At 38.8% G+C, this 14,830-nt stretch overlaps 1 protein-coding gene across 2 annotated transcripts in view; it reads right to left on the reverse strand.

The window, feature by feature from the left end:
- The window catches only part of EFNA5 (ephrin A5), a 271,847-nt gene extending 257,303 nt beyond the window's left edge, over positions 1-14,544 (reverse strand). For both annotated transcript variants that reach the window (XM_038770415.1, XM_038770414.1), the window contains exon 1: positions 14,383-14,544. In XM_038770415.1, the coding sequence (XP_038626343.1) occupies positions 14,383-14,507 (125 nt within the window). In that variant the 5' untranslated portion in view covers positions 14,508-14,544. The remainder of the gene's footprint in view (positions 1-14,382) is intronic.
- Between the last annotated feature and the right edge of the window lie 286 nt (positions 14,545-14,830).

A 14,830-nucleotide genomic window follows, 5' to 3' on the forward strand; every position in this document is an offset into this window, starting at 1 on the left:
ACACATAACCACTGGGCTTCTAGGTCACAGAGTAGCCAGTTTTAAAATATGGACAGCAAGACCCATTATGATGCTTTTAGATAGCACTACTGAATTTTAATGCTGAAATTAGGCACTCTGAGATAAGGACTGCCAAGTTTACCTTGGTTAATAAGGACTTTGTTTTAAGTATTTTGACTGACTTGGATTGATTTGTGAATGAGAGTGATTAAAGCCCCTTTCAATTTGGCAGAAAATGGCAGATCTATTTAGCATAGATAATGCAGTATTTAGTATGTTAGCCCAAGGTATCTTTTGATTGAACAGGATGTGAAAGATAACACTTTGAAAATTAAGTACTGCATTTTCAAGTATATGCAAAAATCCTAATTCAAAATATTTCATCATCGGTACATATTTACAGTGCTATTGGATGAACTATACTGTGTTTTATCTTTACTACACTTATACTGTTCGTGGGGGTTTTATGACCTTAGGAACATACTAAGGCACTCCACATTATTTTCTACGGGAAACCATACTTCATTCATAGTCCCTTTGCCTAACACTCTTTTCTTGGAACGGGTTTCAAAGGACTAATCAAGATACAGTGATACTGTTTTGAAGCATCTACCTTACTAAAATTTCTCAGAAAGATGTTATCACCTATTTCAAAACCTGAAATCCTTATCAATATATCCATTATATTTATGTACATTAAAAATATAAAATAACTTTTCACAATGGGTGTCAGATATGTTTGTATATTTTTTGGCTGCAGAATCCTGGAGGGAGAGAGCAGAGAGAAGAGAGGGGTAAGGAAAGAGGGTGGGGGATATGCTGGATCTGCCCTCATGTTGGAACTACCATCACAGTGCCTCTGCCACGTGAATGGATGCTTGGACAGATGGAGGCAAGCAATGGAGAGAGCCAAATCAGCATTGTGGGTCCCAGAAACAAGAAGTGGAGGATGGACATTGGGGCCTATAATCTTTTGCAATAGAAATTGTCATGCAACCCTGGGATGCTGGACCCCTGCTTCACAGATTACACCTCCTTTATCCCCCCAGAGCAAAACCCAATCACAAGGGCTACCTCAATCTCAACTGTGTCAAACAATGCCTTCTACCCAGTTTGATTTCTCCCAGACTGACACAAAGGTAGGCTTCAAGAGAAAAAGTAATCAATTAATCGTAGTTAATGAATGCTTACTGGGTGCAGAGCACTGTACTAAATGCTTGGGAAAGTACAATATAACAGAGTTGGTAGACTCAAATAGTAATATTCAAAGTTTAACGCCAGTTGAAGATTGACAAAAAGTTGATTAATTTTTATCCAGGATTCCTGGGAGAATCTAGACTGATTTTACATGTCCATGTCCTAATTTCTGAGTAAAGAAGTCCAAACAAAGGTGTTGTAACGGTACTCAGAACATTACTGCTTACTAAACATTAAACAGTAATACTAAAGGCATTTAACAACGGAATGAGGAAAAGTAAAAATTTTAAAACATATTTACTTGATAGAATTTTAAAAGATTAAAATATATTTATAGAAGTCTGAAATAGACTATAAGCCCCATGTGGTACCGGGACTGTGTCCGGACTGATTATTCTACATCTACCCCAGCACTTAGTACAGTGCTTGGCACAAAGTAAGCATTTAACCAATATCAAAATTGTTAAGAATGAATATTCAACCCCATACAAATCTGCTTTGTCCCAGTCAGGCCAAAAGCACAGGTCTTCTCAACATCATGCAAAATTTTTGGCTCAAAAGATTCAGAAAAGATTCTGCTTTGTTCTCAATAAATAAAAACACCCAACTGGTGAGTACAACCAACATCTACCTGAGACTGAATAACAGTCTTCTAGGTAACTAACATACTTTAGTGAGAGAGAGAGAGAGAGAGAGAGTAAGAGAGAGAGAGCGAGAGAGAGAGAGAGAGAGAGGGTAGGGAGGGATGCTCATGCACACACACACCCCCCCTACGTTTTTCAGGTTTGAAGACGCCACCACTGACAATATGATTCTATATTTAGGAAATGCATACCCAAACATTCCTTTTTCCCTTCTGATGTATATGAACCAAAGACTACAAGAAAAATCCTAACTGGTACTGCTTCAATATCAGCATCCAAACCCAGAACAGATTGGTCTCACAGTTCTAGTGAATTCCATGGGCAAAAATATTCTGATTGCTAAAATGACAAGGGGTGGGGGCTGCAAATCTTTTACCTGAAATAAAGAACTTATGAAATTCTTCACAATGTTTAGCTCAAAAGAAAACTATTTTATCAGACATAAATCAAGATGACATGATAAGATAAAAAGCCCCAATTTCATTTTATGGTAAACTATAACATACAGTAAACTATAACATAGAGGACACTCAATGACGGCATTTAAAAACCTGGTATGGATACTGTAAATCAAAAAATCCTCCCCTCTTTTAATCATAAAAACAAACATATTTAAGGCTAGAAACAACATGCAATTTCCTCTGAAAATGTTCTTGGCAAGTATGTTCTGCATTTTTCATTTGAGATGGTGTTTGCAGATGGCTTTAATGCATGAGGTAAGCCAGGAACAGTACAACTTGCAGAATTATTTAGCTGTTTTTCCTGTCACTTACTAAACCACGCTATCTCAGAATGCATGCTAAACACAATATTCATGGTCAAATCTTTATCAGATGTGCTAACAAGAAATCAATCTGACTAGTTTGAGTTTCATCTTCTACTTTACCTTCCTTCCCTCGAGTAAGGAACTGTTGGGATACAAACTGGCAATCAGAGGAGGAAGAGAAGCCAAGGGACCTAGCTAATCCACTAACTGACAACTGTTCCTTAAATCTGAAAAATATATCAATCAATGGTATTTACCGAGCACTTACTGTGTGCAGAGCACTGTACTAAAAGCTTGGGGAAGTACAATACAGTAGTACTGTTGGTAGACATAATCACTGCCCACAAGGAGCTTATATATCTTTGTAGATATGAATGGCAAAAGTTCCCACGATCCCGATCTCTGATCCTAATCAGTACTCATCGAATTAACAAACTTTTTAAAAACAATACTTAATCTGCATGCGCTTAACTTCAGGATTACAAATTTTTAGAATAGCAAAATCAAACATAGGAGCCTCTGTGCTCCATTAAAACAATGTCATTGTAGAATGAATATCCTTAAACATAAGTTATTTATTTTTAGATATATACACAAATATATGTACATGTTCACATATAAAGGAATAGAACAGCACATCAACATTTTGTCATGTCGTTTTCCCCCAATAGCAAAATTGACAATAGTGACAGTAGAGTGTGTAATTAGTTTTCATTGTTCCCCTGACAGCCATAGCACTGCCCAGGACCTCTTGCTTTTTCTATTGCCGATGTTATGGAAAAATACACTAATAACAAGTGTTTAATTATAGGCCCAGCAACCATAGTAGGCACTGTGCCAGAACTGATTGGTGGCTCTTGAGAGTATATAGTCCAAAAATGCTTTCTTTCCTCGAGAAAAGAATGCTCAGAACACTAAATTCATTGTCATTCACAAAAATAAAAATATATTATTTTTCCAAGTCTCAAACACCCGACAATGTGTTTTGTTAATACTAAGAATGGGTATGAAATAAATACAAAGTTCCAAAACCAACTCTAAAACCAAAAGATCCCACCAAAATGTTATGTTAATTGCTAAAATAGTCTGAAGACAGGTATTACTCATTCAATCATATTTATTGAGCGCTTACTGTGTACAGAGCACTGTGCTAAGCGCTTGGGAAGTACAAGTCGGCAACGTATAGAGACAGTCCCTACCCAACAACAGGCTCACAGTCTAGAAGGGGGAGACAGACAACAAAACAAAACATATTAACAAAATAAAATAAATAGAACAGTAAATATGTACAAGTAAAATAGAGTAATAAATCTGTACAAACATATATACAGGTGCTGTGGCGAGGGGAAGGAGGTAGGGCGGGGGGATAGGGGAGGGGGAGAGGAAGGAGGGAGCTCAGTGCTCAGTCTGGGAAGGCCTCCTGGAGGAGGTGAGCTCTCAGTAGGGCCTTGAAGGGAGGAAGAGAGCTAGCTTGGTGGATGTGCGGAGGGAGGGCATTCCAGGCCAGGGGGAGGACGTGGGCCCGGGGTCGACGGCGGGACAGGCGAGAACGAGGCACAGTGAGGAGGTTAGCGGCAGCGGAGTGGAGGGTGCGGGCTGGGCTGCAGAAGGAAAGAAGGGAGGTGAGGTAGGAGGGGGCGAAGTGATGGAGAGCCTTGAAGCCGAGAGTGAGGAGTATTACTTCTTAGTAAGTGGGAACATTGTTTTGAACAACTCTCCACCTGATGTTGCCACAGAAGAACGGCTTGAAGCTTGCTCCAATGCACAGTTTTAAGGTTGAATTTTTTGGTAGTTTTTTTAAATCTTCACTTAGTAATAATTCAGTGACTGATATCAAGTAACTGGACACCACAACCCTGAGAGCTGATTTAGTGTTTTATACTGTATTCAATACAAAGTGTCCCGGAGATGCTAGCACTGGGATCTGTCACTGAAGTCCTGCTTCTCCTGATTAATTAATTGGGAGGCACACTTTTTGGCAGCTATCATTTCCCTATCATTTCCTCTGGTTGGTATAAAAAAAAAAAAACCCTGGCAGAAGTACCATTGTTTGAACGGTATGCATCTTTGTGTTGGGTCATTCATCTTTAATAAATGGAGCCCCCCTCCCCCCCGAAGCCAATGACAAAAAAGTAGAAAAGTTTATTGAAGTAGAGTAAATAAATATATGGGGGAAAAAAATGAACCCTGAACTATAAAAAAATCCTGTACCATTTCTGCACTATTTGAACGGGGGTAATTTGTGATATTGCAATGTCTGAGGGAAATGGCTTTTACCAAAAGCACTGCTTTCATCTGTTAAAGAAAGTATTAGCTAAATAAAACAGACAAGCACTTCGCTAGTTGAAGAATGCTACATTTTAGCCTGTCTTTCCACCTCCCTTGCCCCCCAAAATGAATGAAATTATTCTCACAGAGGGAAGGGTCTACAGAAGACTAGAGAAGGCTTGCATGGCCGTGAATATATACAGCAGTCGGAAATCCCAATAATAATAATGATGATGGTATTTGTTAAGCGCTTACTATGTGCAAAGCACTGTTCTAAGCACTGGGGGGATACAAGGTGATCAGGTTGTCCCACGTGGGGCTCACAGTCTTCATCCCCATTTTACAGATGAGGGAACTGAGGCACTGAGAAGTGGACTTGCCCAAAGTCACACAGCCGACAATTGGCGGAGCCGGGATTTGAACCCATGACGTCTGACTCCAAAGCCCGGGCTCTTTCCACTGAGCCACGCTGCTTCTCTAACTGTATGCATTAGAGCCAAGCTCTAATGAACAAAGCAATATTATTCTTCAAAAACTTCGGGAATTTTAAAGGGAAGTGGTCAAGAATAACAGTGGAAATTTACATTTTGCTGGCTCTCGTAATAGAACAGCAACTTCAAAAATTAAGTCCAAAGGGTGGCTCAAGACCCTTTTGGGTCTTTGCAATGACAGAAGGTAGCTACCTCCCAATTCCCGTGTCTCTCCTCCTGTCCTTGCCTGAAATGATAAAAGTGGACTAAGCTTTTTTGCTAAATAGATAAGAGAAAAGTTCTAACTACATGGCTGTTTTTCCCTTCCTTCCAATTCCCTCACGTCTTTAAAGAACAAATATGAATGCCATAGTTTTGTTCCTTTTTGCTGTTTTTTTTTCCTTAGTTGAAATTCTACACAACCAAGCTGTGGGTCCCTCTCACTCCTAAATTCACATACCTCAAAGCAGATCAGTAATATATCCTTAAACTACCCAATCATGGTACCCACCAAGAGGGTTCATGCAGATCAATACATTGCACTGCTAAGTAAAATAATTTATTCCCTAATGCATAAAAATATGTTACAAAGGGAGAATGGAAAGAGGAAACAGGACAAGTTGTACTTGTACATTTGGCTCACAGTAATAACTTACAGGGCAGTTGAAAGTAGAAACCTCAGTATCTTGGAACAGCATGAAAAAACAATTAGTATTATCGATATTTTGAGTGCATATGACATAGCCAAGTCATTGAGAAGATTCAAATATCTGGGGGCCTTCTACTGGGTATAAAATTGAAATAAATGAATATCCACCAAAAACCTATTAATTGTAAATACCTACTCCCAGACAGCAGTAAGGCGCCACCTTAGTATTGGAAAACATACATTTACTCTAAAACAGAACATGAATTTTGCTAGTCATGACTATATGAGCTGTTTTGATAATTCCAGAAGGGACAAAAGCAGATCTAGTAATGCAAGCAGCATAAATAATAATAGTAAAGGAGTCGTCCCTACCGTTGCATAAATTGCTCCATTATAGATTTTTTCAGACCACCTGAATTATATATAGATATATAAAATTCTTTAAATGAGTTTACACTATGTACGCTTTTAAAATAGTTCCAGATAACAGTATTGTGCAACGGCCCCAGGCAGAAACTAAAGACAATAACGGCATCAAAATTTTGGTAGTATTTCCTAAACACTACAGATCATTCAGCTGGAAAAAACAAAACTTGATAAGGTAGGAAAATATATTCAAAGGAAGACAAGAATGGTTAACCTCAGTACGCTTATAATTCATGGTAACAGTTAAGAATTGTTTTTTTTTTAAAAAAAAAAAATAGTTGCATGCAAAGACATAGATAAAGAGGGTTTGGAAAGCAGCGGGGAAGTGAATCATTTTTCTAATTGAAATCTGACAATGTAATATTACTTTAAAATCAAAAGCTGAAATTCAGTTGTCTTCCGTACCTCCCAAAGGGACATACCAAGGCAAATGGCTTACACTAGTGAGGAGCTCGGAAACAGGCTGCCCAGCATATTTACCCCAAATAGTAATTATATGGAATATTTGGGGATGAGTGGCATGGAGAAAATGAACAGAGGTCAAGAGCGACTGTTCATTTTGCTCAAATAGCGGACTTTGGCTTTTTCTCAACAATGAGAAAAACATCTATGTTAATCATGGTACAGTCCACCATTTTAACGTAAAAACACGCACATGCCGACAACTGAATATGCACTTGTCAAGTGAACCTCGTTTTTTCCAGCAAAATAAGTAAATGAGAAGAGCAGCATTTTAGTTAACTGATGGATGGTAGAGGATAATGCCTTGTGTCTTGTGTTCCAGTTTTATCCACCTCATATAACTGTTAAATGGTTTAGCCCTCCTGTCTGCCCTTACTCAATTCAGGGCTATTTTCATGGGCAAAATAAATTCTGTCTTAAATCAAAATGGCTGCTTCCAAAGAGATCGATTAAACTGCCAAAATCTAACCTTGCAACCAGGCCGCAACAACATAGCCATCTTTTGGTCAGAAAGATCCCTACATGTGAAAACATATATACACAGATTTTTGCACATATGCATATTCACAATACATATGTACATAAACTGATGGAGCAGCAGCAAAAACTCACGTAATCCTTTGCATGTAAGAATTCCACAGAAGCATACCATGTAAAATGCACATAGATATCACCTGACCTCAAAATTCCAACTTCATCGTATAGTGGAACGATGCTAATCAATCAATTCTGGTACGCCAATCAAGCAAGGTCCAGAATTTCTTTTAACTATCTAACTCTTTAGGTCATAAATGAAAGAAAACCGATTTTTGAAATATGCAATAAAGTGTTGCTGTTTAATAACTCAACTGTACCTGGTCCGTTAACAGAGCTACTGAACAATTAGCTGGAATGCATTTTATTGCTTCACCTTATAACTGGAACAAATCACAGAAAAACTCCAGAATACCAGATAGCAGAATACAGGTATCAAATTACAAACACTTCTCTCTATTTCGAAGTTACTTTAGAAAATGAAAAAAAAAATTAGTCAACCTATTTTTATTCCCCACTTGAGTGAAAAATAAGACCTGACAGTACATTTTCTTCAACCTGTCAACTGTCAAGTGCTTGAAGGATGTTTCTAAAGATGACAAAGGTTTATTTTTTTATTGAAAATGATATAATTCTACATGAGTGAAAGCTGATCTAACAATCAGTGTAGCACAGCAGATTCTCTCTTTGTAACTGGTTGACTTAAATAGGAATTTTCTATGGAAAAATGGAGTTTAAATTGAAATCTACCATTTCACTGTTTGGCAACTACCTTTCAGAGCTTTAAAATAAGAAAGAACTCACAGAAATTTGGAGAGCAAGAAATGGCAGTTTTGCTTTAAATGGTGCTTCATTATTTTATGGTAAATTACTCAGAGAATTCAATGAATTAAGAGAGAAAATTACCAGGAACATTGCGATATACGTATTCTTTTCCCCACTCAGCTTCACTAAAGTGCATTACAGGCACGGAATGTGTCTGATGTTATATTGTACTCTCCAGAGGGCTTAGCACAGTGCTTTGCACACAGTAGGTGCTCAATAAATATGGTTAATAATAATAATTAGTGAGTTTACTCTCAATCGCTGTAATGTTACCAGAAAGCAGTTTCAATAACACATCCATTTATTTTAAACTAAAAGTGTCACCATTTCATTATGTTGCTGTGTTTCTGAAACACCAGGGCAGAGGAACTTAAGGAAAGTAGGACCCTCTATTCTCAGTAGTTAATACATCATTCAGAAACCCTAGTAGATTAAATTAATCTCACAACTAAGGACAACTTTTTATGACATAGCTCAGGACTACTGATGGGAAACAAACAAAACATAAATCATTCCCTCGAAGACATATTCATTTATTGACATACGTTTATTGACATATGGATGCCTGACATCACGATAAGTAATTATAAAAAGTGGATATTAACAACTCAGTCCCAGAAATACTCAGCATTTTGATTTTTAAGACCCTTCTCAATATGTTAAAGCTTAACCCATCACATAAAATCAAAAGTCTATTCTTGTTCCAATTTTGAGGACTGAAAACCACTTGCGGTTTCTCAGATTGTAGGAAAAGGCTACTTTATTGTTGGCATCATTTTTACTCGAAGTAATCTATGTTTTATCAGCACCAAAAGCTTCCCAATCAGGGGTAATATTATAGCAATATAGTGTGCTTTCCTCGCTTGGAGTGCTTCAGACACAAGCAATACCATCAGTAAATTCTACTTTATAAATTCATTTTTGTAAGGGTAAGTACAGCATCATTTCATAGGTTTGTTTAAGCTTTTTGGGTGTTTACATTTACTACTTTAAATTTGTGCGTGTGTGTATGGGTGTGTGTATACGTGTAACTGGAGGAAAATGGGTTTACAATCTGAAAAATAAACCTACTGATAGTTTGACTTTAACCAAAAAGAAAAAAAAACTTCTGTTGGGGCAGAAAAATTGAAGAACTTGCTGCAAAACAAAACCAAAAAAAAAAAAAACCCAAATTCCGATCCAAGGAATATTTTCATCCCTTTTTAAAAGTGTCTTCTCTACTCCTCCACCCACTTTTACAGTTACAGCAAAGCTTTCTTCCCTTTCTTATAGGTATGTTTCTTAGTATAACCAAACATGTGCCTATATGCATGGGACCTACAAGGGCCAAGACTCCTGAAGAACTAATTGTATTCATTCATTTTCGTAGCCCAGCATGGAGCTGGTAGATTGCTTGGTTCATAGCAACAGGGGAGAGAAAGAAAAAGCTCATCTTTATCTGTCCCTTTCCAATAGGAAACCAGCAGAAAGCTCTGAAATGCCTTCACTATGGGCATTTGCAAAAGATTAAATCGAAAGAATTTCAGTTAAAGTGGTAAATTACCCTCCTTAATTTTCCTTCCAATTCCCACCCCAGCCTTCAAAGGTTGAGGCCTATAAAACTATTGCTCATTCTGCAGGTTGAACAAGAGAACACAATCTTAACAAGAACACTCTGCAACAGAGTATTCTTTCAGAGTCCTCAGTGGCTAGAGGAACATCATTAAAATCAACTAAGCTGGGTGTAATGGGCTACTGGCGGCTCTACTGTAACATTTTATTATGAGAAATATACTGGGCTGGAACACCTTTGGTCTCGGACTGAAACCGTGAACAGATGCTATCCTTCCAAAATACAGGTACCCAAAATGACGCACCCCCTAGATTAAAAAAAAAAAAGTTTGACTACTTTTATTAATTCCCCCAAGTGCCGCTATACATACAGAACAATTTAAAACTGAAGTACTAACAGAGCAAGTGTTGATTTGCAATCCTTAATCCTACCTTTCCAAAAGTAATACAAAATATCTAAAGATTTTTTAAATAAAAATCTCCATCCTCTGTCAAATGTGCCCAAATGTCACACCTTTTTTTTTTTTTACAGATTATGTGAATTTTAAAGGCAATCCATTTATTTGACTACTAGGGATTTCCATATTAATATACCTAGTAAATGACAGTTATACCAATAAACATATATCGCAAATACTGACTAATTTTTCCACTGCATTCCACACATTTAAAATCCCATGCAATGATACGCATGCAATTTGGTTCAAATTGTTATTATTATTGTTAATAATAATAACAATAAGGGTTAGCTTTCATAAATATATTACATTTATTTTTTAAATGACCACTGTAGAAAAAATCCAACATTTGTAAATATTGCCAAAATTGTTAAAATAATAATGAAAAATACATTTTGTATTTGAATTCTTTACAAATTGGATTTATTTTTGATTCTTATTTTAATTCAAAATTCCTAAAATTAAGGCACCGCATTTGCATTTCATTTAAATTGGTAACTGAAACAAATTGCTGGCAAACCGGTAACTGATTTTCTTCAAACAAAAGTATGTGACTAAAAAATACTACCATTTCACTCTAACAAGCAAGTTTTGGAATTCATATAATCACTTTCCCAACTCCAAGATTACATATTAATAAAGTTAAATGGTGCCAATTACCCACAATCATTAAATACTTAATTCACAAGTCTCTACAGGGATTTCAACTAAGGCTAAGAAAACATTTAATTTCAACAGAGAAATCTCTATTGCAGAATGATGCACAGAACTTTTCTCTCTGTAATATTGCATTACTAACAGAAAGGAATCACTAGATGAAAGTAAAAACCAAAATGATACCTACCATGTATTTTCATGAAAGCATATTTGGGCACATTAGTACTAATTATTTCTCATCTCACTCCTCAGTCCATTAGTTCCAACTGCTACAGAAATCAGTTTTAATTATTCTAGTAGCACTTTGCCATCTATTTTTAAAAAATGAAATACAGTAGTAACCTTTCCAATTTACTCACACTACTGTGTTATTTTAGGAAAGGATGTAGATATTGTAAGCATTAACCTATACTTACAATAAGATTGTTAAGCAAACTTTTAATGCTCATACCAATTATCTACTTTTCACAAATAACAACCAGGTTTCAAACTACAAAGAAATTTTAGGATAAATAAAGATGTAATACTAGAAGTCTATTTCAAGTTGCTTAATATAGCTTCAAGTTCTTGAACATATTTTCTGTCAAATGTTACCATGATTATAGTTTATCGTATTATTCATTACAATCACTGTAAAATCATATTACAACATTGCAGCAAATACCAATGGGGGGCAAAGACTTGTGTTTTTATTCTGCTTGTGAGTCGGACTGCCATTTCCCAATTGCTAGCTTATTGATTACTCCTTTATTGATACTATAAAAAAATCAATCCTACTTTTTCCCCCATAAATATTTGTAACTGATGAGTTATCATAACTTAGAAAACCCACGTAATATCAACTTTGTTGAAAAAGACTTCCCATAGCAAGAACTCACCTACTGACAGCAAAACTACTGTAACGGCAAGCAAGTTTCTATTCTCTTCTCTGGTACTATGAACACATAGATACATAATCAGAAGACACAAAGACAGGGAACCCAATTTGGATTTTTAATGCTGGCTATAATACAATCTAGACAATTGAAGTAAAACATTTTTATATTTAATGGCGATGTCACACCAGAACATATACTTTCCACTTAGAGTGCACTGAAACATACCTTAAGATAGAAGAGGTATTTGAGAGAGTAATCACAATCAGTTTCATACTGAACTTGCCTACTTTTAAGAGCTAGACGAAAAGTTACATTAGTTGCCAGATACACTAAGTTGCAAAATATGTTTGGGCATATTAACTGATTGCATTATGGCATCATATACATTAAACAAATCTTTAAATTCATACTAACTCAATCATGTCATACTAATGACCCATTTTGATTAGTGCCTTTACAAAATGCATAACATTTAATAAGGCTTAACACTGAATTTTGTATTCAAAGGATGCTTGTAAATTACATGATCACAAATGTGTTGCGCAAACTCTGCCTTATTTCAAACAAATTGAATCGGATGATTTTTGTTCGGTTTATTTGAACTTTCTTCTAAGGAAACTTTGATAGAACACACCAACTATCTTTTGTAATATACATTTTCACAAATATGATTTGTGTATTTCTACCCTTGTATTCTTTAAAGGCGTTTTAAAGTAGAGTTTATGAAGCAAGATTAAACTTGAACTTTTAAAAATGTTACAGCCTATTTTGATTTGTTTTTTTTTTTTTTTTTTTTGCGGAGGGGAGCGGTGCTGAAGTCAACCCGTTGTTCAGTCAGTTAAGATACAAAGATGTTGCTGCACGACTAATTAAAGCACTAAAGTGCCGGAAAAAACTCTGGGCACTTGAAAATTCCGCATCTCAACTTTCTCCTCACCCAGTCAAAAGCGACCATGGAATACAGAGTAGAAGAGTTTTCTGCAGGCGAGGCAGATCTATTAAAAAACATGAGCGGTGACAAAAATCAATGTGCTAATCTCAAACCAAACAGCAGTATCAGGTGCATAAAACAGAGATAACCTAAGATAAAATGTCCTCAAACTAACTCAGACTTGCTTGACAGGTTCAAAAAGAAAAAAGAAGGGGGAGAGAGAGGCGGAATCATGTCTATTTTAAACAACAACAGAATGCAATACCCAAGTAACTTTTTATATTAACGGGTACCATGAGCAAAAGGAACTTCATCTTTGGAACCCTGAAAAGGGAAGGAGTCACCAACGCCCCAATCTAAACCCTCTCTTTCACTGTTGCTTCATTTAACGTGACCAATGGAAGTTTGGAAGAAGTCTAAATTCCTGTCTAATGAAGCCCGAGGGGAATAAACCAAGCCAAATAATGAGCTCGGCTTTTAACACCATCGCAACTGGGAAGCTCGCTCTATTTGTCTTGTCAGCTTTTCTGAAAGGCATCTCCCCTGGCAGAATGGCTTCTCTTTCTCTTCTCCTAATAGTGGTAAGTGGCCTGTCAAGCAAGAAATAGCTTTCCCACCCTATCCCCCACGCCTCCGCCCCAGACACGCACACTTTTTTCTAATTAGCCCAACACTGATGAAATGCATTTCTAGCTCTCCAGGTGTTCCCGGGCGTGGGGAGGCGCTCGCTAATTGCTGCTCTTCAGCCGCTTGGTCTGGCAACTTTCTCGGGGGTGGGGTGGCTTAGGGGAGGAGGTGTCCTTCTTCAGACACCACCCGCCTTGAGCTGTTTCCCTCCGTCTGCCCGGGCTGGAAATCTGGTCCTCGGGAGGAAGGTCTGAGCCCTGTTCCCTCCGAGATGCCCCTGCGGGATGGGGGGCAAGGGCGAGAGCGACCTGATCGTCTCCCTGCCCAACGGGGCTGGGGGCCGTAGTAGCCTGCGCTACCCCGGCCGTTGGGGATCGGTTACCTCTAAAACTGTTGCGGGTTTGCCCCAACTACACACTACATGCAACTTTTCTGGCCCTGAAGGAGGACGAATCTCCCGAGCCACCAAGAGCCGCGGAGCAGCCTGACAAATGGCCAGTCCGGGAGGAAGAGGGAGACGCAAAGCTTCCGCTTCTCAACCCCCTCCTCCCCGGCCCCTTAAATGAACAATTCGGCTACATCCACTTTCTGTGCCCAGCTCGCGGTATCCCCGGGATTTCCCAGGGCTCCAGGACTGGGGAGGCGGGGCGAGGTGCTTAACTTGGGCCCGGGCAATTCCAGGGGCGAGCCTAGCCCTGGCACGCCTGGGCTCGGCAATACTACCGTCATTGGTACCAATGGCACTCACACCGCCAAGCGTCCTCAAGAAATGAGCCGTTTAAAATATAAAACGGCAAACTCGCTTGGGTCCCGGTCATTCGCCGGAGCCTAGAGGCTATCCAAGGAGAAAGAGCCGCTAGACCGGCCTCGCCCTTTGGGAGATCGGGGAATGCCACACTGTCCCTCTCCCCCCCCCCCCCCCCACGTTTTCCTTGCAATACCCCAGTCCCTAGTCTCATCTCCCACCCCCTTCTCAGCTCCGTTCGTCCGACTGAACCCACTGCCCCAAACCCTCCAGTCCCGGCTTCGAATCCCTTACCTGGGGTTGGTGCTGTTCCAGTAGACGGCGTAGCGGTCGGCCACCACCTTGGAGCCGGGATCCTGGCTGAACGCGCACATCCAGAGCACCAGAAATAGCAGCATCAACATCTCCACGTGCAACATCACTCCCGGCCAACAGCGAAACACACACACACACACACACACGCACCACACACCCGCCCCAACACCCACACAGAGAGCCGAATAAATAAATAAATAAATAAAAAGGAAAAAAAAAACAAAACAGGGACACCCAGAACAGGGAAGGGGGTGGAGAGCCTTAAGAAGGCGAGGGAGTAGGGGGTGGCAAAAGACTATCAGAAAAGGTCTCCTACCCCCCACGGGGGGGGCTGGCGGAGGGGAGGGGGAAAGAAAAGATTAAAAGAAAACGGAAGATGGAGCCGAGGAGCAGAGGAAGGAGAGTGTGAGTGGTGTGATAGGGGTTG

The sequence above is a fragment of the Tachyglossus aculeatus genome, chromosome X3 (genome assembly GCF_015852505.1).
Source record: "Tachyglossus aculeatus isolate mTacAcu1 chromosome X3, mTacAcu1.pri, whole genome shotgun sequence".
NCBI classification, from domain to species: Eukaryota; Metazoa; Chordata; class Mammalia; order Monotremata; family Tachyglossidae; genus Tachyglossus; species Tachyglossus aculeatus.